The 25,008-nt window shown below is 70.1% G+C and overlaps 5 protein-coding genes across 6 annotated transcripts; 4 read left to right on the top strand and 1 right to left on the bottom strand.

The window, feature by feature from the left end:
- The first annotated feature begins 1,141 nt into the window (after positions 1-1,141).
- LOC120411199 (peptide YY-like) lies at positions 1,142-2,517 on the top strand. Of its 2 annotated transcripts, XM_039564587.1 has the most exons (4): positions 1,142-1,189; positions 1,665-1,843; positions 2,034-2,105; positions 2,262-2,517. In XM_039564587.1, exons 2-4 carry the CDS (start codon positions 1,665-1,667, stop codon positions 2,287-2,289), a joined length of 279 nt encoding a protein of 92 aa, XP_039420521.1. In that variant the 5' UTR covers positions 1,142-1,189; the 3' UTR covers positions 2,290-2,517. The 2 variants fall into 2 exon arrangements, with proteins under 2 accessions (XP_039420521.1, XP_039420520.1); XM_039564586.1 differs by lacking the exon at positions 1,142-1,189 and having other exon boundaries at positions 1,579-1,843.
- A 1,595-nt stretch (positions 2,518-4,112) lies between these two features.
- LOC120411217 (pancreatic hormone-like) lies at positions 4,113-4,991 on the top strand. The gene is made up of 3 exons (XM_039564704.1): positions 4,113-4,291; positions 4,554-4,624; positions 4,863-4,991. The coding sequence occupies exons 1-2, from the start codon at positions 4,113-4,115 to the stop codon at positions 4,615-4,617; spliced, it is 243 nt and encodes an 80-aa protein (XP_039420638.1). The 3' UTR covers positions 4,618-4,624; positions 4,863-4,991.
- A 330-nt stretch (positions 4,992-5,321) lies between these two features.
- On the top strand, positions 5,322-12,876 carry MPP2 (membrane palmitoylated protein 2). The gene is given in 13 exon segments (XM_039564703.1): positions 5,322-5,424; positions 7,140-7,258; positions 7,845-8,003; positions 8,170-8,212; positions 8,215-8,318; positions 8,689-8,916; positions 9,785-9,916; positions 10,319-10,424; positions 10,628-10,696; positions 10,801-10,962; positions 11,318-11,520; positions 11,600-11,728; positions 11,868-12,876. Coding segments are annotated over 13 exon segments (1,662 nt in total). The 5' UTR covers positions 5,322-5,393; the 3' UTR covers positions 12,045-12,876.
- Positions 12,877-13,732: 856 nt separating this feature from the next.
- LOC120411185 (all-trans-retinol 13,14-reductase-like) lies at positions 13,733-17,855 on the top strand. Its single transcript, XM_039564474.1, has 11 exons — positions 13,733-14,011; positions 14,122-14,304; positions 14,636-14,865; positions 15,051-15,246; positions 15,571-15,768; positions 15,856-15,981; positions 16,501-16,639; positions 16,721-16,830; positions 16,967-17,133; positions 17,249-17,408; positions 17,608-17,855. The coding sequence occupies exons 1-11, from the start codon at positions 13,846-13,848 to the stop codon at positions 17,751-17,753; spliced, it is 1,821 nt and encodes a 606-aa protein (XP_039420408.1). The 5' UTR covers positions 13,733-13,845; the 3' UTR covers positions 17,754-17,855.
- A 333-nt stretch (positions 17,856-18,188) lies between these two features.
- On the bottom strand, positions 18,189-23,245 carry LOC120411204 (basic salivary proline-rich protein 1-like). Its single transcript, XM_039564633.1, has 3 exons — positions 22,909-23,245; positions 18,639-18,891; positions 18,189-18,406 (listed from the first exon to the last, which is right to left on the bottom strand). Exons 1-3 carry the CDS (start codon positions 23,154-23,156, stop codon positions 18,308-18,310), a joined length of 600 nt encoding a protein of 199 aa, XP_039420567.1. The 5' UTR covers positions 23,157-23,245; the 3' UTR covers positions 18,189-18,307.
- Positions 23,246-25,008: the final 1,763 nt, after the last annotated feature.

Genomic DNA, 25,008 nt, shown 5'->3' with positions numbered 1-25,008 from the left:
GTCCCCTCCGGCCGAAGCGTGTGGCCTCCAGCCGGGCTGGTGGCACCCTGTGGTGTCCCACGAGCCGTGTCCCCTCCAGCCAAGCCCCTCCACCCCGCTGGCCGGAGAGGCGGCTGCATCTGGGTGGGGCCATCCCGGCGTTTTTGGGGACCCTCTTCTGCCACCTCTCCCCATCCCAGCACCCCCACGGTGGCTTTGCGGGCCCCTGCCCGGCGGGCACGTCCCTGCCGCGTCTCTCCGTGCCTCAGTTTCCCCCGGAGCCTGTGATTGCTCCTTAATGCTAAATCCATAAGGGATCAATGTCCCCGCACGGGGGGCTGGAAAGGGCACCTCATCCGTCCTGGGGGTGGTGACAGCGGTCGATGGCGGTGGCGGGGGCTGCGGTGACAGGGCTGTGGTGGCGGCTTCGTGCCCGGTCTGGGGAAACTGAGGCAGCCGGTGCTGTGCGTGTGTCTGTTCCCTCCGCTGTCCCCCGTGGGTGGCTTGTGCCAGTGCCGTGGGTCTTGTCCCACGTGCCATGTTTGTGTCCCTGTGTGTGGCTGATGTCCCTGTGTCCCACTGTCACATCCCCAGGCTGTCTCAGGGCCAGGTATGTGTGCCGTGGCCGCGTGTGACATCCGTGTCCATGTCCTGTGTCCCTGTGCCATGGCCACGTGTGACATCCATGTCCATGTCCTGCGTCCCTGTGCCATGGCCGCGTGTGACATCCGTGTCCTGTCTCCGTGCACCGCGGTTGTGTGTCACATCCATGTCCCTGTGCCCTGGCTGCCTGTCACACCTGTCGTGTGCCATATTCATGTGTCTCACCTTCTCTGTGTGCCATGGTGACATGTCACATCCCTGCCCGTGTCCCGTGCCCGTCTGGCATTGCCATGTCCGTGTCCTGTGGCCACACGCGTGTCCCCGTGTCCGTGTGTCCCACCCGTGCCCCCCATGCTCTGTCCTCCCCAGCCCCTCAGTGCCCCAGGCTGGGGACTGTGCTGGGGGACAGTGACAAGGTGCTGGCACGTGTCCCCTGGCCCTGGCGGGGGGGCCGCAGGGTCCTGCGTGCCCGTGGGTCGGTCACGCGTGAGGGAGGAGCCACCAACCCCCCTCAGGCTATAAAACCCCGGCGGGTGCAGGAGCCGCCGTGTCCCCGGCACTGTCACCCCACTGCCAGGCCCTACCTGTCACCTCTGCCTCTGCCATCGTGAGTGCAGGGACGGGGCTGGGGTCCCGGGGGGTCCCGAGGGGAGGTCGGGACCCCAGGAGGGACAATCACCTTGGGGACATGTGGGGTCCCTGGAGGGGAGGTGTCCCTTTGGGTGCACGTGGGTCTCTGGGGTCCTTTGGGGTGGGACAGCTGCCTGGGGGACACTGGGGGGTGTCTCTGGGAGGGAGATGACCCCGCGGGATATGGGGGAGGGGGGTCCCGGGGGTGAAGACGTCCCTTGAGTGGGGCTGGGGTCCCGGGTGGGGGATGAAACAAACCCTTAGGGAGTTGGGGGTGTTCTGGGGGTGTGACATTCCCACAAGGAATGGGCTCCTGGGGTTTGGTGGGGGGCAGAGCGGAGTCGGGGGGGTCCCGAGGGTGATAAGGGCACCCCAGGGTGATGGGGGCACCCGGGGGCGATGGGGGTGCCCCACCCGCAGCCTCAGCCGCCCCTCGCCCCCGTTCGCCGCAGATGGCGACGTCCCCGCGGCCGTGGCGCGCGCTGGTGGCCGTGTCCCTCTGTGCCCTGCTGTGCCTGGCGGCCGCGTACCCCCCGAAACCCGAGAGCCCCGGGGACGACGCGTCCCCCGAGGAGATGGCCCGGTACTTCTCGGCCCTGCGCCACTACATCAACCTGGTCACGCGGCAGAGGTGAGCGCGGGTGGGTGCGGACACGCGTCCCCTTGGCCCGCCCGTCCCTGTCCCCGTCCCTGTCCCCGTCCCTGTCCCTGTCCCCGCGCACCCCTGGGCTCCCCTGCCCCGCCCGTGGGGTCCCCTTCGCGCCCCCGCGCGCGCTCCCGCGGGGTCCCCGTTGCTCACGCGCGTGCCCCGCGTCCCGCAGGTACGGGAAACGCTCCAGCCCCGGCGCCGCGGTGACCGAGCTGCTCCTGGGGGCCGGCAGTGACAGGTCACGGTGAGTGTCCCCGTCGCTGTCCCCGTCCCTGTCTCCACCGCCCCGCGGGCAGAGACAGGGGCTGCACCCTCGCCCGCACCCCGGGGTGGAGGTCCCGGGGTTGTTTGGGGTCGCAGGGAGGTTTGGGACCTTTGCTCACACCGGCTCTTCCCGCAGGTACGGAGATGACGACTCCTCGTGGTGACCGCCCCGCCCAGCCCCCCTGTCCCCCAAATCCTCCCCATCTCTCCAGGTCCCCCCAGGGGATCCAGGGCCAGCGCGGGACCCCCCGCTGGAGGGCCGGGGACCCCCAGAACCCGGCTCGGGGGCATCCCGCTGTCGGGGGGGGCCCCGACCCCGTCCCGTCCCCACCGCTGTCGGGGGGGTCCCGCGTGGTCCCTGCACGGCCCCGCAGCGACAATAAAGAGCACGATCGTGGGCACGGCCGGGTCCGCGCTGTGTGTGCGGGGGCGCAGGGGGGCCTGGAGCGGGGCCGGGGGGTGCGGGAGGGATGGAGGGGTGGAGGGAGATGGAGAGGGGATGGAGGGGAGACGGAGGGGTGCAGGGGAGGATGGAGGGGGAATGGAGGGGTGCAGAGGAGGATGGAGGGGTGCCGGAGGGATGCGGGAGGAATTGAGGGGCGCAGGGGAGGATGTGGGAGGGATGGAGACGTGCAGGAGGGGTGCAGGGGGTGCAGGGGGGGTGCAGGAGGGGTGGGACGAACGAGGGCACAGGAGATGCTGGGGTGCAGGGAGGGGGGCAGAGAGCTGGGAGGGATTGGGGGGTGAAAGGAGGGGAATAGAGTGGAAGGGGGTGAGGGATGGAAATTTTGGAGGACGGGGTGTGGAGAGAAGGGTGGGAGTGGGGTGAGCTGAGGGCTGAGGTACACTGGGGTTGGATACTGGGGTGCACTGGGTGTTGGGTAATGGGGGGCACCGGCAGGGGGATCCACCATTGATGGATGTCGGGGTGCAGAGGGTGCTGGGGGGGCTGTGACGGGGCTGCAGCACAGCGGGGTGGACATTCGTGGGGTGCTGGGGTGCGCTGGGTGCGGGTGCACGGGTTACTGGGGTCCACTGGACATCCCCGTGGGGCCCCCCCGTGTGAGGACCGTGGCCGTTGGGGGCTGTGCCAGGGCTGGGGGTCCCGTGTCCCTCTGCCCCCCCACCCCACCTGGCCATGGTGGGAGTCCGGGGATGGCTCTGTCCCCACGGCCGCTGTCGGGGGTGGCTGTAGCCCCCTGTCCCTCACCCTAACATTGCCTTCCCGATCCACCCCCGATTCCCCCATCCCTCTGTCTGCCCTTCCACTGTCCCCCTGTCCCACTCCCCACCCCTCTGTCCACTCCTGCCACCCTTACACCCCGCCAGCCCCCCTGAGTGTCCCCCTCCAGTCCCTCTGTCCCCACACCTGTCCCTCTGTCCCTCTGTGGGCCGGACACCCGTGTCCATGTCCTGTCCCCTCCGGGAGCCCCCTCAGCGCGGGGTCAAACATTAACCAGAGCTGTGTAGGGGCCAGCTGTCCCTGTCACCCCCCACGATGGCCCCTGTCCACCCCTCCCCGTCCGAGTGGGCACCTGGCCACAGGTGCTGCGTGGCAGGGTGACATCAGCGGGGGGACAAGGGGATATAAGGGCCAGCACGGCCGTGGCAGCAGTGGCACCAAGGACCAGGAGTGTCAGGCAGCATCCGCTCGTCTCTCCGTGTCCCCGTGTCCCTGCCCGAGGAAGAAGGTGAGAGGGGACAGGGAGCTGAGGGGGGTGTGAGCAGAGAGCGGGCGTGTGACAAACGGGCGTGTGACAAACGGGGTGTGCAGGGGACAGCGGCGTGACTGTGCGTGTGAAACGCGTGTGCAGTTGCTCGTGCAAGGCTGGAGGTGTGCAGGGGTGGGACACGGGGTGTGCACACGGGGGCGCGCAGCTGTGTACAGGTGTGAGTGCACAGGTGTGCGCAGGTGTGTGTGACGCGTGTGCGAGCGCACCCCGTGCTGTTCCCATCCGTGTGTGACCCCCGTGTCGCTGTCGCAGCCATGGCCCCGCGCTGGCCGCCGCTGCTGTTGGTGGCCTGCGCTCTGGTGGCGCTGCTGCCGCTGCGGCCCCGCGCGGCCCCGGCGCAGCCCGCGTACCCCGGGGACGACGCGCCCGTGGAGGATCTGCTGCGCTTCTACAACGACCTGCAGCAGTACCTGAATGTGGTCACCCGCCCGCGGTGAGCGGGGCCCCGGGGCTGGCGGTCCTGATGTGCTCCCTATCGCGACATGCTCCCTGTCACAACATGCCGCTCTGCCCATCGTGATGGGCTCCCCATCCCGACGTGCTCCCACCATGATGTGCTTCCCTTCGTGACACGCTCCCCGTCTCAATGCCCTCCCCATCATGGGACGCTCCCTATCGCGACACACTCCCCATCGTGTCCCTCTGTCACACCGCGCGCCCCGTGCCGCTGCCCCCATAACGTGTCCCCGTTGCAGGTACGGGAAGCGGGAGGGCGGGCGAGCGCTGGGCGAGGAGCCCCTCGGCGCCCCGGGGTGCTGAGCCCCAGGTAAGGGATTGGGGGGTGTGGGGACCCCCTGCGTGCTCCCCCCGGCCTCAGTGTCGCCATCGGGGACAACCTGGGGGGAAGGGGAGCTCTGGACGGTGCACGGGGCTGGGGGAATTCAGGGGGAGGCCCTACAGGGTGCAGGTTGGGGGACATGGGACCGGGGGGGTCCGGGGGGTGCTCTGTGGGGAAGGGGACACGGGGCTGGGGGATCCTGTGTGACCCCCCGCTTTTGTTGCAGGGACACCGCCAGGGCCGAGTGGGTGAAGGAGCCCGGGGGCTGCATCCTCCCGCCCCTGCTGCACCCCCGGACCCCCCAGAGCCGGCACCGTGGGGCCGGAACAGACCCCCTCAGCAATAAACCCCCCATGCAGCCACCGCCTGTCCTGCCTCTGCCTGCTCGGGGACACTGGGGACGCTGGGGCTGGGGGGCACCGGGAGTACTGGGGGCACTGGGGGTGTTGTGGACCCTGAGTCTGGGGACCGTGGTGATGTTGGGAACAGAGGGGTTGCTGGTGGCCCTGGGGGTGCTGGGGCCACGGGACACTGGGACTGGGGACACTGGGGACACTGGGCACTGACAATGTCGGGGGCGCCGGTGCTGGCTGTGCTGGGGACACTGAGGGTGCTGTGACTGGGGACTCTGGGGACACCGAGTGGCGCTGCTGGGGATACTGGGGGTGCTGGCACTGTGGACACGCCTACGCGGCCGTCCCCGTCCCTGGCCCCGTCCGGTCGGTGCCAGTCGCGCGTGTCCCGCAGCTCCGCCGCGATGCCGGCGGCCGCCCCCGCCTCTGTCACGGGTGAGTGTGCACCGGGCGGGGCTTGCACGCGCACACGCGCCTGCGAACACCCCCCGTGCAGGGGCGGCGGGGGGCACAGGGAGCGAGAGCGCGGGGCTGTGGGCGCCGGTCGGGCACGCGCGTGGGCACGGGGCACACCCAGGCCTGGCACACGCGTGTGCAAGGGGGGGCTCGCTCCTGCGGGGGTGGGCGCTGCGCGAGTGGGCGGCCGCCTGCGCGTGTCCGTCCGTGTGCGTGGGTGCGGGCGCGTGTGGGTGTGCGGGTCCGTGTGCGGGGCTGCAGCTGCGGGTGCGCGTGCCTTGCACACGGACGCCGGGCGGCCCCTTTAAATCCGCGCTCCCGCCCCCCCGCCCCACCGCCCCCTTAAAGGGGCCGAGCCCCCGCCGGCCCCCTCCCCACGCCGCGGGACGCTGCGGGGGGGTCCCACCCGTGAGCGGGGTGGGTGTGCAAGCACGGGTGTGCAAGCGCGGGTGAGCGGGCACGGGGGGGCAGCGCACGCGCGGGGCGGGGGCCGCGGGGAGCGCGCCCGCGGGTTTGCACACGAGCGGGAGCGCGCGTGGGGACGCGCGTGGGCGCCCACGGGGGCGCGCGTGCACGGGGGCGCGCCTGTCAGCCTGGGCGCGCACACGCGTGTGCGCCGAGCGGGCGCGCAGCGCTGTTGGGGGGGGGATGCGCGGGTCCGCGCTCGCGCGCTCGCGCGCTCAGGTGGTTTGCACGCGTGGGTGCTCGTGTGCGCGTGCACACGCGGGAGATGCGCGTGCACGAGCCGTGCCCGCGCGTGTGAGCTCGCGCCGCGGCCCCCCCGGCCCCCTCCCCGCCGCCGGCTGTGCAAAGCGGCCGGAGCGTGCCCGGTGCACACGCGTGTGCCAGGCGGGGGGCGCGGGGCCGGCGCGGGTGGGGGCCCCACGCGGAGCCGGGGGGTTGCGGGGGGGGCGGCGGTACCCGGATCTGGGGCGGGGGAGCCCGGCCCCGCAGCCATGAGCCGCCCCGGCCGAGGGTCCCCGCCGCCCGCCCCGGCCCCCGCCCGCGACCCCCCGGCACCCCCAGGTACGGGGGGGCTGCGAGGGGCCGGGGTGATGCCACGCGGGGGGTGATGCCGCTCGGGGGGCGGCGTGGGGCGGGGATGCGGTGGGGATGGGATGGGCGGAGGGAGATGGGCTTGGGGGGGTTCGGGTGATGCTGTGGCCCCCCCTCAGATGGGGGGGCTGATGGATGTCCCCCCCTCCGCCCCCCCGGCCTCATCGCGATCGTCCCCCGCCATTGCAGCGCAGCCGCGCAGCCGCTCCCGCCCCCGCGGCCCCGGATGCGGCCCCCCTCAATTGCATCGCCCCCCCCATCGCGCCCCTCATCGCCCCCCCATTGCATCGCTCCCCCTTCCTTCCCCCCCTTTGCATCGCCCCCTCCCCGCATCACCCCGCTCTTGCAGCCCCCTCCCCTTACACCGCGCTCCGGGGGGCTTTTGACTCCAGGGTGACAATTTGGGGGGGGTCCATCCCCTTGTCCCTCCGGTTGGGCGAGGAGGGGGCATTTCCGTGCTCCCGGAGGACCCCGACACTTGTCCCCATGATGGAGGGGTTCAGGGGTGGCTGTGACGGGAATGGGGGGGGGGGGGGGGGGCACGAGCACCCCCGGCTGCACTTTCACCCACGTTGCTGCCCCTCCCCCGCCGTGTCCCTCTGTGCGTGTGTCTCGTCCCCCCGTGCCCCCCCCCCCAGCCATGCAGCAGGTCCTGGACAACCTGATGGGGCTCCCGGGGACCCCGGGGGTGGCCGACCTTGACCTCATCTTCCTCCGGGGCATCATGGAGAGCCCCATCGTCCGCTCCCTGGCCAAGGTACGGCGGCACGGGGGCCGCGTGTGTCCCCCCCCGGGACCCCCGGGACGCGTGGGGGGTGACGCGCGTGTGTGCGCGCGCACGCGGGTGTGGATGGGCGCTTGCACGCGCGCGTGTGCAGGGAGGCTCCAGTGTTTATGTGTGTGCGCGCGTGTCACCTCCGGGGGTCCCTGTCCCCAAAACCCAAGGGTCCCAAATCCCCTCAGTTCCTGGGGGTCCCTAATCCCCCCCAGCACCCCCAGATCCCAAATCCCCTCTACCCCCGGGGGTCCCTAAACTCCCTGGCCCTGAGGGTTCCTAACAACTCTGTTGTCCCTAAGCCCAGGTCCCCGGGTCCGTAATCCCATTGGCCCTTTCAAGTGTCCCTAATCCCCCCTTCCCTTCTGAGGTCCCTCATGCCCCCGTCCCTGCATCCGGGGGTCCCTAACCCCCTCCAGGCGTCCTTGCCACGCTGTCCCACCTGGGAGTCCCTGATATCCTCAGCTCCTGGAGGTCCCTAATCCCCCCGGGGATCCCTGATTCCCCCAGCACCTGGGGGTCTCCGCCCTCACCCGCCTGTCCCCGGGGGTCCCCCCCGTGTCCCCAGGCGCACGAGCGGCTGGAGGAGCGGAAGCTGGAGGCAGTGCGCGGGGACAACCTGGCGCTGGTGCAGGAGATCCTGCGGGACATCGGGCGCCTGGCGCGGCCCGACGTGCAGGGAGCGGCGGCGGAGCTGGCTCGGATCCTGCGGGAACCGCACTTCCAGGTGCGTGGGACGCGCCTGGGACCCCTCCTGTGCCGGGGCTGTGGGACACGGGCGGGACCGCCTGTCCTGTGTCAGACGCGTGGCACGCGTGTGCCCGGCGGTGTGCCACGTGCGTGTGCCCGCTGTGTGGGACACACGGGTGACCTCCCCACCCCGCGTGTCCCAGTCGCTGCTGGAGACCCACGACTCGGTGGCTGCCAAGAGTTACGACCCCCCCCGAGCAGCCCCGGCCCGGAGCCCTCCCTGGGGTCCCAGCCCGTGCCCCCCGACGCCGTGCGCATGGTGGGCATCCGCAAGGCAGCCGGCGAGAATCTGGTGAGCCCGGCCGGGGGGGCTGGGATATTGCGGGGGTCAAGGGGTGCTGCAGGGGGGTGATGGTGATGCTGGGACATTCTGGGGTGCTGGGGCGTTGCGGGGTGCTTGGGGAGTGCTGGGGCATTGCAGGGAGGTGGAGACATTGGCAGCATTATGGAGTACTGGGGGCTTTGTGGGGTGATGGAGCATTTTGAGGTGCTGTGGGCATTTTGGGGTGCTGTGGGCATTGCAGGGTACTGGGGGCTTTGTGGGGTGACTGGGAGCATTTTGGGGTGCTGGGGTCATAGCGGGCTGTCTGTTGGGTGCCGGGCGGGTGTCACGGGGGCTGCGGTCTGTCCCCGCCGGGGGCTGAGCGGCGCTGTCCCCTCAGGGGGTGACGTTCCGGGTGGAGCGGGGGGAGCTGGTCATCGCCCGCATCCTGCACGGGGGGATGGTGGCCCAGCAGGGGCTGCTGCACGTGGGGGACGTGATCCGCGAGGTGAACGGGCGCGAGGTGGGCAGCGACCCGCGGGCGCTGCAGGACAGCCTGCGCCACGCCAGCGGCAGCGTCGTGCTCAAGATCCTGCCCAGCTACCAGGAGCCGCACCCGCCCCGCCAGGTACCGCGCCCCACCCCGCATCCCACCCCTCATCCAACCCCGCATCCCATCCTGCATCCCTCTCTTCATCCGGCCCTGCCTCCCGCCCCGCCAGGTACCGCGCCCCGCATCCCGCCCCGCATCCCGCACTCACCGCCCTGCCCACAGCTCCCCCTGCCCTGTGCCCCCCCGCTCTGTGTCCCCATCCCCGTGTCGTCCCACGAGCCCCTGTCCCCCTGTCCGTGCCATGTGCCCCTTGGCTGGTGGCACCCCCGTGTGTCCCCCCCCCGTGCCCTCTCTGCCGGGCACTGGTGCTCCCTGCCCTGCCACCGTCCCCGTCTCCACACAGGACCTGGGCGCCGGCTGGCAAAGGGTGCCCTGTGCTGCCCCTCCCCACCCCGTGCCAGCCACCCCCGTCTCCGAGGGGACAAAGCAGCGCTGTCCCCGCGTGGGCTGTCCCCGCGAGGGCTGTCCCCACGCTGCCCCGCCGCCGCCAGCGCCGTGTCCCGTGTGCCACACGGGCGTGTGCCCCTGCACGTCCCCATGTGCGCCATCGCGGGCGCGGCGCTGGCGGCGCTGGGCACCCTCGTGTGCCTGTCCGTGGCCGTGGGGCTGTGCCTGGGGGTCGCCGTGGTGGTCGCGTGGGGCGCGGCGGCGGCGGCCGGGGCCCTCTGTGTGTGCGCCGGGGCCGTGCGGGCCTGGCTGCGCCGGGCGCGGGGGGGACACCCCGGCGGGGGGGACTCCTAGCGGGGGCACACGCGTGTGACACGGGTCCCGCGTGTCCCCCCGCACGCTGGGGACACTGAGGCACGGGGCGGCGGCACAGGCGGGGTGGAGGGGGGATCCCGGGCGTGCGGGGGTCCTCTCTGCTGACCCCACCGGTCCCCAGGTGTTTGTCAAGTGTCACTTCGACTACGACCCGGCCACCGACAGCCTCATCCCCTGCAAGGAGGCCGGGCTCAAGTTCATGGCCGGGGACCTGCTGCAGATCGTCAACCAGGATGACCCCAACTGGTGGCAGGTTAGGGGGGACCTAGAGGGGCGTTCTGGGGGGGGTCGTGGCACTTTGACCCCCTCCGGGGCCATGGAGATTGAGGGGGTGTTGGGGCTGGGAGGTTCTGGGGGAGATCAAGGGGTCCCTGTGGGCTTGGGGTGTGCGTGGGAGAATCCCTACAGCTGGGGGGTCCCTGGAGCTGGGGGGGCTACGTGGGAACTGGGGAAATCCCTGGAGCAGGGGAGGGTCCCTGTGTGGATTGGGGGATCCCTGAAAGCTGGGGGATTCCCTGGAGCAGGGGAGGTTCCTTGTGGAGCTTGGGGGGCCCCCGGAGCTGGGGGTGTTCCCTGTGGGGTCGGAGGGGTCTCTGGAGCTCAGGGGGGTCCCCGTGGGGCTGAGGGGTCCCCACGCGTGGCTCTGTGTCCCCAGGCGTGCCACGTGGAGGGCGGCAGTGCGGGGCTGGTGCCCAGCCAGCTGCTGGAGGAGAAGCGCAAGGCCTTCGTCAAGCGGGACGGGGAGGTGGCCCCCACATCGGGTACGGGGACATCGGCCTGGCCGCGGGGGACACGGCCCTGTGTCCCGCGGGGGACACAGGCGGGTCCCCTGTGCCCTGTGACAGTTCCCAGGGTGATGTCCCCCATGGCCCTGCCCTTGCGGAAGGTCCCAGCTCCCCTGCCCCTGTCCCCGTGCCACGGTGCTGTCCCTGTCCCCAGCTCAGCCAGCCCCTTGCCCTCGCAGGGGCCCTGTGTGGCAGCCTCAGCGGGAAGAGGAAGAAGAGGATGATGTACCTGACGACCAAGAACGCCGGTGAGTGGCCCAGGGCATTCCCGCGGGGAGGCGGGGGTGGCACCCGCTGGGACAGGGTGTCCTGGGGTCCCCAGGGAGGGGTGCCAGCTCTGTCGCTCGCCCAGAGTTCGACCGGCACGAGCTGCTGATCTACGAGGAGGTGGCGCGGATGCCGCCGTTCCGCCGGAAAACGCTGGTGCTGATCGGGGCTCAGGGCGTGGGGCGCCGCAGCCTCAAGAACAAGCTCATCATGTCCGACCAGGCGCGCTACGGCACCACCATCCCCTGTGAGCGTCCCTGTCCCCGCCGGCATCATCCCTGTCCCCTGCCAACATCCCCGTCCCCTGAGCATCGCGGTCCCCTGCGACCACTCCTGTCCCCTGAGAGCATTCCTGTCCCCTGCGACCACTCCTGTCCCCTGAGAGCATTCCTGTCCCCTGATGGCCTCCCTGTCCCTGCGATCATCCTTGTCCCCCGCCAGCGTCCTTGTCCCTGCCAGCGGCCCTATCCTCGCCAGCATTTCCGCCCCTGCGGCCATCCCTGTCCCCTGTGGTCATCCCCGTCCGCATCCGGGTCTCCCGTGATCGTCCCCGGGACGGGACTCCGGGCGGGCGGGTGTCACTCAGGTCGCCCCCACTGCAGACACGTCCCGGAAGCCGAAGGAGAGCGAGCGGGACGGGCAGGGCTATCGCTTCGTGTCGCGGGGCGAGATGGAGGCCGACATCAAGGCGGGGCGGTACCTGGAGCACGGCGAGTACGAGGGGAACCTGTACGGCACCAGGATCGACTCCATCCGCGCCGTGGTGGAGGCGGGCAAGATGTGCATCCTGGACGTCAACCCGCAGGTTGGGGACACGGCGAGGGGGACAGCGACAGCCCGGACCCCCCCCGGCCGCGGGGCTGAGCTCTGTCCCCCCCGCCCAGGCCGTGAAGGTGCTGAGAACGGCGGAGTTCGTGCCCTACGTGGTGTTCATCGAAGCCCCCGGCCCCGAGAGGCTGCGAGCCATGAACCGGGCGGCCCTGGAGAGTGGCGTGGCCACCAAACAGCTGACGGTGGGGGCCCGAGGGGGCCCGGGGGGACGGGGAAACTGAGGCAGGTTTGGGGAGCAGGAGGAGGACACAGCCCGCGATGGGTGTCCCCCTCCCATCCCCGTGGAGTGATGGGGAAACTGAGGCAGGTTTTGGGGTGCAGGAGGCAGACGCCCAGCGCACGGTGGAGGAGAGCAGCCGCATCCAGCGCGGGTACGGGCACTACTTCGACCTGAGCCTGACCAACGACGACCTGGAGCGCACCTTCGGGCGGCTGCGGGAGGCCATGGACCACCTGCGCGTGCAGCCTCAGTGGGTCCCCGTCACCTGGGTCTATTAGGGACCCCCAAACCCTCCCCTCAACCCCCCCAGCTCACCCAGGAGGCCTGGGGGGTGCGAAGGGGGGTTGTGTCTCACCCACCGGTGTGATGAGCTCACCGTGCTCAGCCCCGCGGGGGCCGGGGGGGACTTTCTGCAGGCCCCCCCGAACCTGACTCTTCTGTCCCCCCTACACCACCCCAAATTTTCGGGGGGGGGCAGAAGCAGCCAGTGGGGTTCCATGGGGGGCACAGCCCCCACACAGCTGAGTCACTGCCAGAACCTCGCCCCCTCCCCGAATTACCCCAGGGGGCTCTGCCCCCCCACCACGTGGGGGACGTGGGGAAAACGGGGTCCCCCCGTCCCTTGCAGCCCCCTGACTCAGTTTCCCCGTGGGGAAGCCCCCCCTGTCCCAGGTGGGGACCCCCAGGATTGGGGATGGGGAGATGCAGGGTTTTGGGGGGTCACACCCAGAAGCTGCCGTGGCCCGGCCACAACCCCCCCGCGGGGACCCCCTTCTCCCCTTGCCAGGGCGGGGGTCCCTCACTGTCCCTTGTGTCCCCTGTCACCCCTTCCTAGGTAGCAATAACCCCCTCCCCACGCCCTGTAATTAACCCTTAATTAACCCTTAATTGGCCTTGTAATTAACCCAGTGGGAGGCTGTGGCTGGGGACTCTCTGGGGGTGTCTGGGGTGGCGACATGGGGTGTCCCCAAGGGACAGGGACACAGGGGTGCAGGGTGTGCCCCGTGTCTCTCCTGCCCCGGCTCCCCCCCTGGGCCCCCCCAGTCCCTGCCCCCAGTTTCTCCTTTTTGGTACTTTGCTGTGAATTTTATTAAAGGAGAGAAAAATGGGTTTGTCCCTTGTGGTGAATGCGGGGGGGGGGGGAGCTGGGGGCTGGTGTCACCTGTGTCAGCTGTGTCACACCCTCCGCCTCACCCCCAGCCCTGTCCCGCCGGGTGCTGATGGTTTTTTATCTACAAACCGCCGCTTCCCACCAGTTTGGGGCTGGGAGGGCGTTGGGAGGGCTGGGGGGTGTGAGTGAGTGAGTGAGTGAGTGAGTGAGTGTGTCACACGTGTGTCACCTTGCACACACGCAGGGGGCCCTTCCTTGGTGCTGCCGGGAGGGGTCAGCAGAGCTGCAGGCACGGGGGGGGGCTATGGGCGTGCAAGGGGGTGTGTGGGTGTGTGTGGGTGTGTGTGGGCGTGCAAGGGTGTGTGTGGGTGTGTGTGGGTGTGTGTGGGCGTGCAAGGGGGTTCGCACGGCCTGTGGGTGTGCCCGTGTGTGTGCGGCGCCCACGTCCCCACCTTCTGCACACACGCGTGTGCTTCCCACGGGCTGCCATGGCCGTGGGGTGTCCTCGGACGTCACAGGGTGCCATGGGGTGCCATGGGGTGGCATAGGAGCCATAGGATGCTGTAGGGTGCCATGTCCGTGCATGCGATGTCCGTGGGTGCTGTGTCCTCGCAGTGCCGTGTCCATGTGGTGCCGTGTCCTTGCAGTGCCGTGTCCATGGGTGCCGTGTCCGTGGGTGCAGTGTCCGTGTGGTGCCGTGTCCGTGGGTGCCGTGTCCGCGTGGTGCCGTGTCCCTGGGTGCTGTGCCGGGCAGCTCTGTGTCTTTAAGCAGCGCTGTCTCTAAAGCCTCTGCGTTGGCCCATCCATAATCCCCGTGTCCCTAAGCTGCTGTGGCTATAAGGTCTGGAGCAGAACACATCGGGCTGTGCCGCGTCCGTGCCGCGTCCGTGCCGTGTCCGTGCTGTGTCCGTGCTGTGTCCGTGCCGTGTCCGTGCTGTGTCTGTACAGAGCCGCACGCGGTGACAGCCATGTGGCCCGCGCTGCTGCTGCTGGTGGCCCTGGCCGTGCTGGCCCTGGGCCGGGTGGCCCATCGGCTGCTGGGCCCATCTGGCAACCCATTTGCAGGACCACCCCTGGAGCCACCGCGGCCACTGGTGACTGACCAACGCACCCGGGACAGGGTCCTGAAGCGGGGTGAGTGTCTGTCCTGTGTCTGTGTGTCCATGTGCCCATCCGTCCTGTGGAATACTGGTTATGCAGGGCTCAGTGTCCCCTGCCGGTCACTGTCACACGGGTGTGCACAGGGTTCAGTGCCCAGCGCGTGCCGGACCAGCTGGATGCCGTGGTCATCGGCAGTGGCGTAGGGGGCCTGGCGGTGGCCGCCACCCTGGCCAAGGCGGGCCGGCGGGTGCTGGTGCTGGAGCAGCACGACCAGGCCGGGGGGTGCTGCCACACCTTCGAGCAGCACGGCATCGAGTTCGACGTGGGTAAGGACACCCTGACCCCTGTCACTCCCTGTCACCTCCCGTCACAGCCTGTCCCCACAGCCCCACTGTGAACCCGCTGCCAGCCCTGGTGTGTGCAGTGCATGTGTGCCATGTCCGTGCCGTGTCTGTGCCTTGTCCCTGCCATGTCCCTGCCATGTCCGTGCCATATCCCTGCCGTGCCCCTGCCATGCCAAGATCCCATCCGACCCCTGCCCCTTAGCGTGACCAACACCAGACAAAGCCAAACCCTGCCCTCCCCGGCTGCTCCTGCCACATGTCCGTGTGATGTCCCCAGTGTCCCCCTGCTGTGTCCCCTGTCCCCGTCCTGCAGGCATCCACTACGTGGGGCAGCTGCACGAGGGGAGCCTCCTGCGGGTGCTCCTGGACCAGCTGACGGACGGGCAGCTCTGCTGGCACCGCCTGCCTGACCCCTACGACGAGGTCACCCTGGGACCCCAGCGCTACCAGCTGCGCTCCGGCAAGGTGGCCTTTGTCACCGCGCTGGAGGAGCAGTTCCCCGCTGAGAAGGCGGCCATCAGGGAGTTCATGAAGCTCTCCAAGGTGCGGCCCTGGGGTCACAGCAGTGACAGTCCTGAGGACGCGGTGGTGGCCAGGCAGGGCAGTGTTGGTGGTGGCACATGGTGATGTCGCACAGGTGGCCTTGCGGCGCGTGGTGCTGCTGGCCGTGCTCAAGCAGTCCCCACGCTGATGTGGGTGGTGACAGTGACACTGTGGCTGTCTCGCAGGTGGCCTCGCGGCACGTGGCACTGCTGGCCGTGCTGAAGCTGTCCCCGCGCTGGCTCGTCGCCCTCCTGCTCCGCTTGGGCCTCCTGCCCCGCCTGTCCCCTGTGTTCCGCATGGCCACCACCAGCCACAGCCAGGCCGTGGCCCAGCTCACCTCTGACCCCGACCTGCGTGCCCTGCTCGGCTACCTCTTCTACGGTCAGGGGCTGTCGCGATAGGGACGGGCTGTTGCGATAGGGAGGGCACCACGGAGGAGGAGGAGGAAAGGGGTACTGCAGTGGCGGAGGTTGTGTCATGACGGGGGGGGTGTCACGATCACGGTATGGGCAGTGCTCTGTCGGGACTGTATCGCGGTGGGAAGGGCCGTGTCGCGATAGAGGAGGGCCACGTTACACTGGGGGAGGGCTGTGTCGCAATAAGGGAGGGCGATATCGTGATGAGGACCACCATGTCGCGACACGGGAGGGCTGCCCCGCCCTGCAGCGCGGGCCAGCCGTGCCCGTGTCCCCCCTGTCGCCGCAGGCACGGCCCCGCGGGACTCGAGCTTCTTGGTGAACGCGCTGATGGTTCACCACTACCAGCGCGGGGCCTGGTACCCGCGGGGGGGGGCGAGCGAGGTCGCCTTTCACGCCGTGCCCGTCATCGAGCGCGCCGGGGGGGCCGTGCTCGTGCGCGCCCCCGTCACGCGCGTGCTCGTCAGCGCCGCCGGCACCGCCGTGGGTGAGCGACGGGACCCCCCGAGGGATGGGGACGCGGTGGCAGCTCCCCGCGTGTCCCCTGATCCCCCACCCCCGCCTCGGTCCCCAGGGGTGGCGGTGCGGGCGGGGCCCGCGGAGGAGGAGCTGGAGATCCGCGCCCCCATCGTCATCTCCGACGCCGGGGTCTTCAACACCTTCGGGAAGCTGCTGCCCCGCCACGTCCGCAGCCACCCCGGTATCGCGGCACCGTGTCCCCGGGGCCGTCGTGTCCTCTGTGTCCCCGGCATCCCCACAGCTCCATCATTCCTGACAGCCCCGTCAGGGCCGGGTGTCACTCCCCGTGTCCCCTGCACAGGCAGGGCCGGGTGTCACCCCCGTGTCCCCTGCACAGACAGGGCCGGGTGTCACCCCCGTGTCCCCTGCACAGACAGGGCCGGGTGTCACCGCCCCCATGTCCCCTGCATAGCAGGGCCGCGGTGTCACCGCCGTGTCCCCTGCACAGGCAGGGCCGGGTGTCACCGCCCCCATCTCCCCTGCATAGGCAGGGCCGGGTGTCACCCCCGTGTCCCTGCACAGACAGGGCCGGGTGTCACCCCCATGTCCCCTGCACAGGCAGGGCCGGGTGTCCCCCCCGTGTCCCCTGCACAGGCAGGGCCGGGTGTCACCCCCCGTGTCTCCTGCACAGGCAGGGCCGGGTGTCACCGCCGTGTCCCCTGCACAGGCAGGGCCGGGTGTCACCGCTGTGTCCCCGCAGGTGTCCGCTCCCTCCTGGACATGGTGCGGCCGGGCATGGGCTCCTTCCTGGTGTTCGTGGGGCTGCGGGGCAGCGCGGCCGAGCTGGGCCTGCCCCCCACCAACTTCTGGATCTACCCCCACAACGACCTGGACGCCATGTGAGGGGTCCTGGCACGCCGGGGGGGGCACGGTGGGTAGGTGGGGGCACGGTGGGGCATCGCATCCCTGTTTTCCCACAGGATGACCCAGTACGCTGCCCTGAGCCGCGATGACGTCCCCGAGAACCTGGCCATGATGTTCATCACCTTCCCCGCCGCCAAGGACCCCACGTACGAGCAGCGGCACCCAGGTACCGCTCCAGAGGGAACCCCGTGTCTCCCCAGGTCCCCTTTGCGGGCTCAGAGGCTCCCCAGTCCCACCGGCACGGGATGGGCACTGCCACCGTCACCCCCACGGGGGTGTCACCGACTGTCCCCGCCCCGCAGGCAAGTCCTGCATGACCATCCTGACCATGGCACGGTACGAGTGGTTCGAGGAGTGGGCCGGGAGCCGCCCCCGGCACCGCGGCCCCGAATACCAGCGGTACAAGATGGACATCGCCCAGCGGCTGCTGGAGCGGGCCCTGCTCCGCTTCCCGCACCTGCGGGACAAGGTGCCCCACGGGATGGGCTGGGGTGTACCTCAGGGTCGGGGTGCCCCAGGGGGGTCCGCCCGTGCCCCCGTGCCCCCTGTGACCCCGGCATGCCCCGACGCCCCGTCCCGTGCAGGTGGAGTTCGTGGAGGCGGCGTCCCCACTCACCAACCAGCACTACCTGGGGGCTGCGCGGGGGGAGATGTACGGCACCGAGCACGACCTGCTCCGCTTCAGCCCCGCCGTGGTGGCCGCCCTGAGACCCGACACGCCCGTGAGGAACCTCTACCTGACAGGTGAGTGTCCCCGTGTCCCTCTGTCCTGCTGTCCCCATGACCAGCTCCGAGCTGTGGATGGTGGCCCCAGGGGCTCCCTGCAGTGGGTGGTGTCCCCTCATTGTCGTGGCCTCATTCCCCATGGCGGTGGCTCTGTTCCGCCCCGGGGGTGGCTGTGTGCTCCCCAGGGGTGTCCCTGTCCCACGGCGGCTGTCCCCAGGGCAGGATGTGTTCTCCTGTGGGCTGGCGGGGGCCGTGCACGGGGGGCTGCTCTGCGCCTCGGCCATCCTGGGCCGCCTGCTCTACCTGGACCTGCTGCTCCTCAAGAGGAAAATCAAGCGGCGCCAGGGCCGGCACACGGCGTGAGGGGACAGCGGGGCTGGGGGCAGCGGGCTTTGGGGACACCTGTCCTCGGGGATGGCCCCGGGCTGGGAGTGGCTCCCAGCTCAATAAATCCCGACGTCCCACCGGCCTGCACCTGTCTTTGGGGAGGGGATGGAGATGGGGATAGGGGCTGGAACAGGAACGGGGACAGGGGTGGGATGAGAATAGGGATAGGAGTGGGACTGGAATGGAGAGAGGGTTAGGATGATGGATGGAGGCTGGGATGGGGATTGGGATGGGATGGACACAGTGATGGGCACAGGGAGCACCCACAGCTGGGGGTGAATGTGGGGTGCAGAACCCCCGTTAAACTTCCCCCCTTCTCCCTCTGTCGTCCCTGAGCCTCCCCAGCCCCCGCAAACCAGCAGAGCCTAGAATTCTTTTACACTTTTAAATATAATAAATAGGGGAATTCCCAGTGGGATGGCTCGGGGGGGGGGGACATGGGCCCAGGCCATCTGGGTGGTCCCGAAGGGTCCATGTCCCCCTGAGTGAAGGGGAGAGTTGTCACCAGCTGTCCTTGGAGGAGGTCACCTCTAGGTCCGGGTGGTCAAGGGGGGCTGAGCTGTGGGCATGTGGCCACATTCGGGGCACGGCCCCTGGGGCAGGGGGTACAGGAAGGGCTTCGCTGTCACCTGAGGAGAGGGGGGAGTCAGTGTGGGGGGACATGTGGCCGCCCCAGGGGGTTCCCCACGGAGGGGGGCGTGTCCCCCTTTGTGGGCAAGGCAGCCCAGCACCCCATAACCCCAGCACCCAGCAGCCCCCACCCACAGCCCCAGCGCCCCACATCCCATCACCCACAACCCCACACCCCACCCCGACCCCCATTCCGGGCTCAGCCCAGCCCCCCCGCTGGGCGGGACCCACCTCGCTGTAGGGCGGGGGCTCCAGCCCCACGGGAATGGCCCCACTGGGCAGACTGGGCAGCGTGGGCATCAGGGTCAGCGGGGGCGGCACGGGGCCCTGGGGATCTCTGGAGGGCGAGGCGGGCATGGGGCCCTGCGGGCTCCTGTAGGCGGGGGGGGGCACGGGGTCCTGGCAGAGCTTGCGGAAGAGGTGGAAGATGAGGAGGAGGAAGGTGATGGCTATGAAGGTGATGACGATGATGAAGAACATGGCCCTGGGGACACCAAGAGGTGCGTGCTGGGGGCTGGCATGTCCCCCGCCCGGCACCCCGCGGTGTCTGCCCCCCCCAGCCCTGTCCCCACACCCGCAGAGCTCCCGGGGTCTCTCCATGTCCCCATCCCGCCGCCTCCATCCCCAGGGACCCCTCCCGGGCATGGGCCCCTGGCCCCCCGCCAACGAACCAGGTGTCCCCCCGCACTGCCGCGTCACCTCCGTGCCACAGCCGCACTCTGGACCCGGGGGCACCCCACTGCCCGCGCCCAGCACCCCACACCCGCCGCCCTTTGCACCCTCCCTGCCCCACTGCGGACCTTGCCCTGGGTGGGGGGGGCTCGGGACACCCCGCGGTGGGGCAGTTTGGGGTGATTTGGGGCACTTTGGAGACTTTTTAAAGGGTGGAACCGTGCCAAGGGGTGCTGGCAGTTCGCTGAGAGCCGCCCCCAAACTGGGGGAGGATGAGAGGGTGGCCTGGGTGGCGCAGAGCGTGCTCAGGGTGACACAAGGGGTACTTGGGGTGGCACAGAGGGTGTTCGGGGCGGCACAGAGGGTGCTCAGGGCGGCACAGAGAACCCCTGGCCCTGCCGGGAGTTGTGCCCGGGCCCAGGGGAGGGCGAGGAGCCGGCGGCGAGGCCAAAGGAGCAGGATCCCCCCGTGGGTGTGAAGAGCCGCGGGCTCAGCACCGTAAGCTCCCAAATCTCATCAGCGCCCTCAGCCCCGCGCCGGGGTTGATCCGGGGGTGATCTGGGGGGCGAGCCGGGGGGTGATCCAGGGGTGCCCCACACCGTGCCCCCGGCCCCGCGGCAGCGGGTGACAAAGCGGGTGAGTGGCCCAAGGGCAGGCGAGGAGGCGGTGGCAGAGGGGACAAGGCTGGTGGGGGCCAAGGGTTTGGGAGGAGGAGCTGGAGCCACGGAGGGTCGGGGGAATCGGGCCGCGGGATGCCCTAAGCAGGATCATCCCCCTAAGGGGTTTAGGGCTGCCCGGGGCACCGGGGCTTGGCCGCACGGGTCAGGCAGCTCCAGCCGCGTAATTGGCTCAAGGACTTAGCGAAGGATTTGCCACCATATGTCCCTGGTGGGGACCCCCCAGAATCGGCCTCCTGGTGAGGCAGAGCCCCCCCTCGAGCAGGCGAGGCCCCCCTCGGTCCCGGCTGAACTGAGTTTGCCGGGTCTCTGCTGCCGGACACGGGGCTCCTTCACTCCCGGGACCGGGTGCTGCCCCTGAGCCCAGCCCGGGGCGCTGGGTGGGTGCTCCCCCGTGTCCCCCAGGGGGTGAGAGGGCGCCCGGGGCTCCGTTTGGGATCCTGATTCCACACCAGCCGCGGGGAAGGGTGGAATTGAATCCCGGCTGGAGGCAGAAATATCTGCGGCGCCAGGTGAGGGCTGGGGGCCGAACCGAGCGGGAACGGGAACGGGAACGGGAACGGGAACGGGAACGGGAACGGGAACGGGAACCTGGGAACGGGAACGGGAACGGGGGTGCACACACCTGGGCACACACATGGACACAATGGACACGCACGGACACACACATGGACACACAGGGACACACACACGGACACACACGGACACACACACGGACACACATGGACACACGCGTGGACACACGCGTGGACACACGCATGGACACAATGAACACAAACACGGACACACACATGGACACGCACTCGTGTCCTGGCACACGGACCCTGTGCCTGCAGGGATGGCTGTGCCAACCCCGTGCCCGCTGCCAAGGCTGCCACGGGTGCCACCAGCCCCGGCGCAGGGACAAGCGCCATCCCCAGCCGTGTCCCCAGGTGACCCCGTCTCGCCGCTCTCCCGTTTCCCAGGCGGCGTCCCGGGAGGGGACACACGGGACAGCCGGGCACCGGTGCCACCCAAGCACAGCCGATCCGGGGTGGGACGCGCCGCTGTCACCGCCAAATCCTCGTCGCGGCACGAGGCAGGGAGGACCCCGGGTCCCGCGCTGCCCCTGCCCGCTCCGGGCTGCCTTGGCCGCGCTGCCGGCGCTCGCAGACACGCGGTTGCGTAAGTGGCGGTGACGGGGGCCCCCCAAAAAACGTGACAACGGGCGGTGGCTGCGGCGGGAGCCCCGTGGCGGGGCGGGGCCGGTGCCCCGCAGCGCTCCCGGTGTGCCTCAGTTTCCCTGCGAGGGCGGGGGCCGGGATGCCCGTGCGGATGGAGGTGCCCAGCCTTGTGTCCCTGTCCCCTCCCCAGGGCCGCTCGGGCCATGGTGTGTGCACACACACGCTCCGTGCTCTCTGCCCTGTGCACACACGCGTGTGCAACCGTGTCCAGGTGTGCACAGGCACGCACACACCGAGATCCCCACACGGACCTCTGCGATGCTTCAGAGGGGACCCCATGTGTCCCCCTGTCCCATCCCCACACCCCATCCAGGCCACCGTTCCCCCGGCCCCCTACCCGCCCCCGCTGGCCCCGTTGTCCCCCTTCCCCACCCGCGGCCCTCTCCCCTCCCTCGGCCCAGCCTTTTCCCTTCCAGCTCCCTGTTTGAAGCTATTTTTTCCACAGCTCCTGCCAAGAGCCGCTAATGAGAAACAAACGGGCTCCTCGGCCGCGGCTGCTCCCGGCCCACACACCTCCGGCCGAGGGGCTGGGGCTGCACCTCCCGGTGCCCTCCTGGCAGCGGCCCCGGGCACCTGCATCCTCCCCATCTGGCACCGGCACCGGGCATCTGCATCGCGCCCATCTGGCACCTCCGTCCTCGCCGTCAGCACCGTCCCTGAGCACCTCCATCCTCCCTGTCCGGCACCGTCCCTGGGCATCTCCATCCACCGGCGTGCCACCATCGCCGGGTGTCTCTGTCCTGCCCATGTGCCACCATCCCTGAGCATCTTAACTGTCCCCATGTGTAACCATCGCAGGGTGTCACCAACCTCCCCATCCAGCACCATCCCTGGGCATCTCCATCCTGCCCACCCAGCATCTCCCATGGGCACCTCTGTCCTGTCCATGTGCCACTGTCCCTGGGCATCGCTGTGCTGCCCAAGTGCCACCATCCCTGGGCATCTCATCCTCTCCACTTGTCACCATCCCAGGGCATTTCCATCCTGCCACCATCCCTGGGGTCTCCACCCTGCTGCAGGGCAGGGCTGGGCCAAGGCCAGGCGCCACCAGCCTCCCAGCACCTCCGTGTCCCCTGCTCCCCGGTGTCCCGTGCCCGTGACCAGGCGGGGTGCCAGAGAGGTGCCGGGGGCGGGTGGAGCGAGGTGTGAGGGAGTCCCGAGCTGTCCCCCCGCCGGGTCCCCGGTCCCCGCCCGCCCGGGCTCAGCCGGGGCCGCAGCCAAGCCCGTGCTGTTCCAGTTGGCCCCCGGCCCGGCCCCAGTTATCGGCCGGTCACATTTTCCACTGAGCCATGTTTGTGTTTGAGCAGCGCCGGGAGGAGGGGAGGGAACTGGAGAAGGGCAGGGACCCCCCGATTCTCACCGCGGGGAGGGGGCCAGGGTGGGGGAAAGGTTTGTGGAGGAGGAGATGGGAGAGGGATTCCGGCCCGGGGAGAGAGGGCTGGCCAGGGGTGGGATTGGTACCGAGGGTGGGAGCAGCACCCGGGAACGGGAGCACGGAGCGGGGCGAGCTCAGCGCCTGGAGACGGAGCGGTACCCAGGGACGGGGACATCACCGGGCTCGAAGGGACAACAGCGGGGTGGGAGCAGCATCCGGGAACGGGAGCGTTACCCGGGGATGGAAATCACAGGGACACAGAGCCGGCAGCGCTTGAGTTGAACATTCCCTCATCCCACCCCTGAGGCTCCCGGGACAGCGACGGCCGAGCCAACCCCACGTCAGGAGACGCCCCCTCCTCCATGCCCAGGGTGTGGGGAGCAAACCCGCCTGTCTGGGGCTCCCCCGGGCCCCGGGGCCGGGCAGGTTCCTCGAGCGAGCGCGCCTCGGCCAGGCCGTGCCGGAGGGACGTCACGGGGCCGGATCCTCGCCCTGCTTCCTCGAAGGAGCCGCCGCTGCCGCTGCCAGGGTGACGCTGGCGGCTCGGGGCTGACCTGCTTTCTCTCCTCCAGCCCTCTCCCGCTCCGGCATCCCTCCGGCATCCCTCCGGCCGGGCTCGGCCCCGCTGCGCCGCCAGCGCCGACGGCTTCCTGCGGAGGCGGAGGAATTTGGCTCCCGGCCGCGGGGCTGGAGCCGGACACCGCCGGCAGCGCGGCCACCCGGCACCGCTGCGGGACAGCCGGCGTCCCACCGGCCACTGGGACCGGGAACGGGAACGGGCTCCGGGTGCCACCGCGGCCATGGCGGCGTCGGGTGGGGTCGAGGTGTCCCTTGGGGGTCTGTCCCTGAGAGCACACGCGTGACACCGGCGTGTGGCTGCACACGCAGGGGCTGCACATGCCTGACACACCTTTGCACACGCAGGGGTCACACCCACGGGGCTGCACCCGACTTGTGTGGGGGTGGAGAAGGGACAGAGGGCCAGAGGGATGTGGGATAAATAAGTAAAAAGGGTGTAAGTAGTCAGAGGGGTGGGTGGTGGGATGGGTGAATAGAGGGATGGATGGATGGATGGATGGATGGATGATGGATGGATGATGGATGGAGGGAGGGATGGAGGGATGGATGGAGGGAGGGATGGAGGGATGGATGGATGGATGGATGGAGGGATGGATGGAGGGAGGGATGGAGGGATGGATGGATGGATGGATGGAGGGATGGATGGATGGATGGATGGATGGGGATGGATGGAGGGAGGGATGGAGGGATGGAGGGATGGATGGATGGATGGATGGATGGGGATGGATGGATAGATGGATGGATGGAGGGACGGATGGATGGAGGGATGACAGGTTACATGAGAGAAGGGACAGACAGGCAGCTGGCACAGGGGACAGCGACATGGCCAAGGGACACTTCATGGTGTGACAGCATCAGCCCCTAAAAGCCTTGAGTTTTATCCAGGTGTCAGTGGTGTCCCGAAGCCCTTGGGGGTGGCACCCAGCGTGTCCCCATGGCACAGCCCCGTGTGCCGGGCCTGCCGGTGCCCACGGGATGCGCTGTGCCCACGGGCAGGGGTGGGGGACGCGCCTTTTCCTGACCCTGACCTACCCAGGCTCGGGCGCGGCTGCCCCGGCGTGTCCTGCCCGCGGCACCGCCTGTGCCAGCACCGGGCAGGGCACGGGGGCTCTGGCGGTGACACCGCTGGGGTGCAGCCCCGCAGTGCCGGCCCTGGCACGGCTCCAGCGCTGCCCGCGGTGTGTCCCCAAGGGCTGCCAGCGGCACATCCCAGCCCTGCCTGTGGCACAGTGCGGCACGTCCCTTTTCTGTCCCACGGCACAGTGTCCCCAGCCCTGTCCATGGCACAGCGTGGCTTGTCCCCAGCCCTGCCCAGGGCCCAGCCCTTCCTGTGGCACAGCGTGGCACATCCCAGGCCTGCCGGTGGCACTGTCCGCAGCCCTGCCCATGGCACAGCGTGGCACGTCCCCGCCTTGCCAGTGGCGGTGTCCCCAGCCCTGCCCGGTCCCCTGCCAGCCCCTCGGGCCGCTGTCCGGGCGGGTGGTCCCTGAGCTGAGCCCCCCCCGGGGTGAGCAGGGTGGGGCCCGGCCCGGCACAAGGCGGGGGATCCCCCGCGGCCCCCCGGCCCCCCCGGCTCCCGGCACGGCTCCCGGGCCCCCCTCCCGCTGCCGACGTGGAGGCTGTGCCGGAGACGTGTCAGGGGTGGGGTGGGAGCCAAGGGCATCGCCTGCGCCTGCCCCACGATTCGGCAGAGCCGCCCCGCCAAGGGAGGGGCAGCGGCCGGAGGAATGTCCCGGCACCGGCCGGGTCCCCGCGGGCCGCCACCGCCGCTGTCCCCGTGTGGGGGGGTCACGGCCGCTCCCCGCGGGGCTCCCCCGTGGGGCGGGGGGGGATGGGGAGCGGGAGCCCCCCTTGGCCCCTCTGCTGCCTCTCACCGCGGGGGGGTCCCCGGCCCCGCCCGTGACGTGGGGACACCGTGGACACCCCCGGCCCCGCCGTGCCTCAGTTTCCCCTCACACGTGTGCAGGGCCAGGGACGAGCCCGGCGGGTGTGGGTGGCGGGGTTTTTTTTGGAAGGGGGGCAGGGAAGACTTTTAAAGTTTTTTGGCTTTGCCCCAGTTTCATCGCTCCGAAAAC

Source organism: Corvus cornix, chromosome 23 (genome assembly GCF_000738735.6).
Source record: "Corvus cornix cornix isolate S_Up_H32 chromosome 23, ASM73873v5, whole genome shotgun sequence".
In the NCBI taxonomy this organism is placed as follows: domain Eukaryota; kingdom Metazoa; phylum Chordata; class Aves; order Passeriformes; family Corvidae; genus Corvus; species Corvus cornix.
Note: the sequence above shows the minus strand (reverse complement) of the source record. Positions and strands in the feature narration are given on the sequence as shown.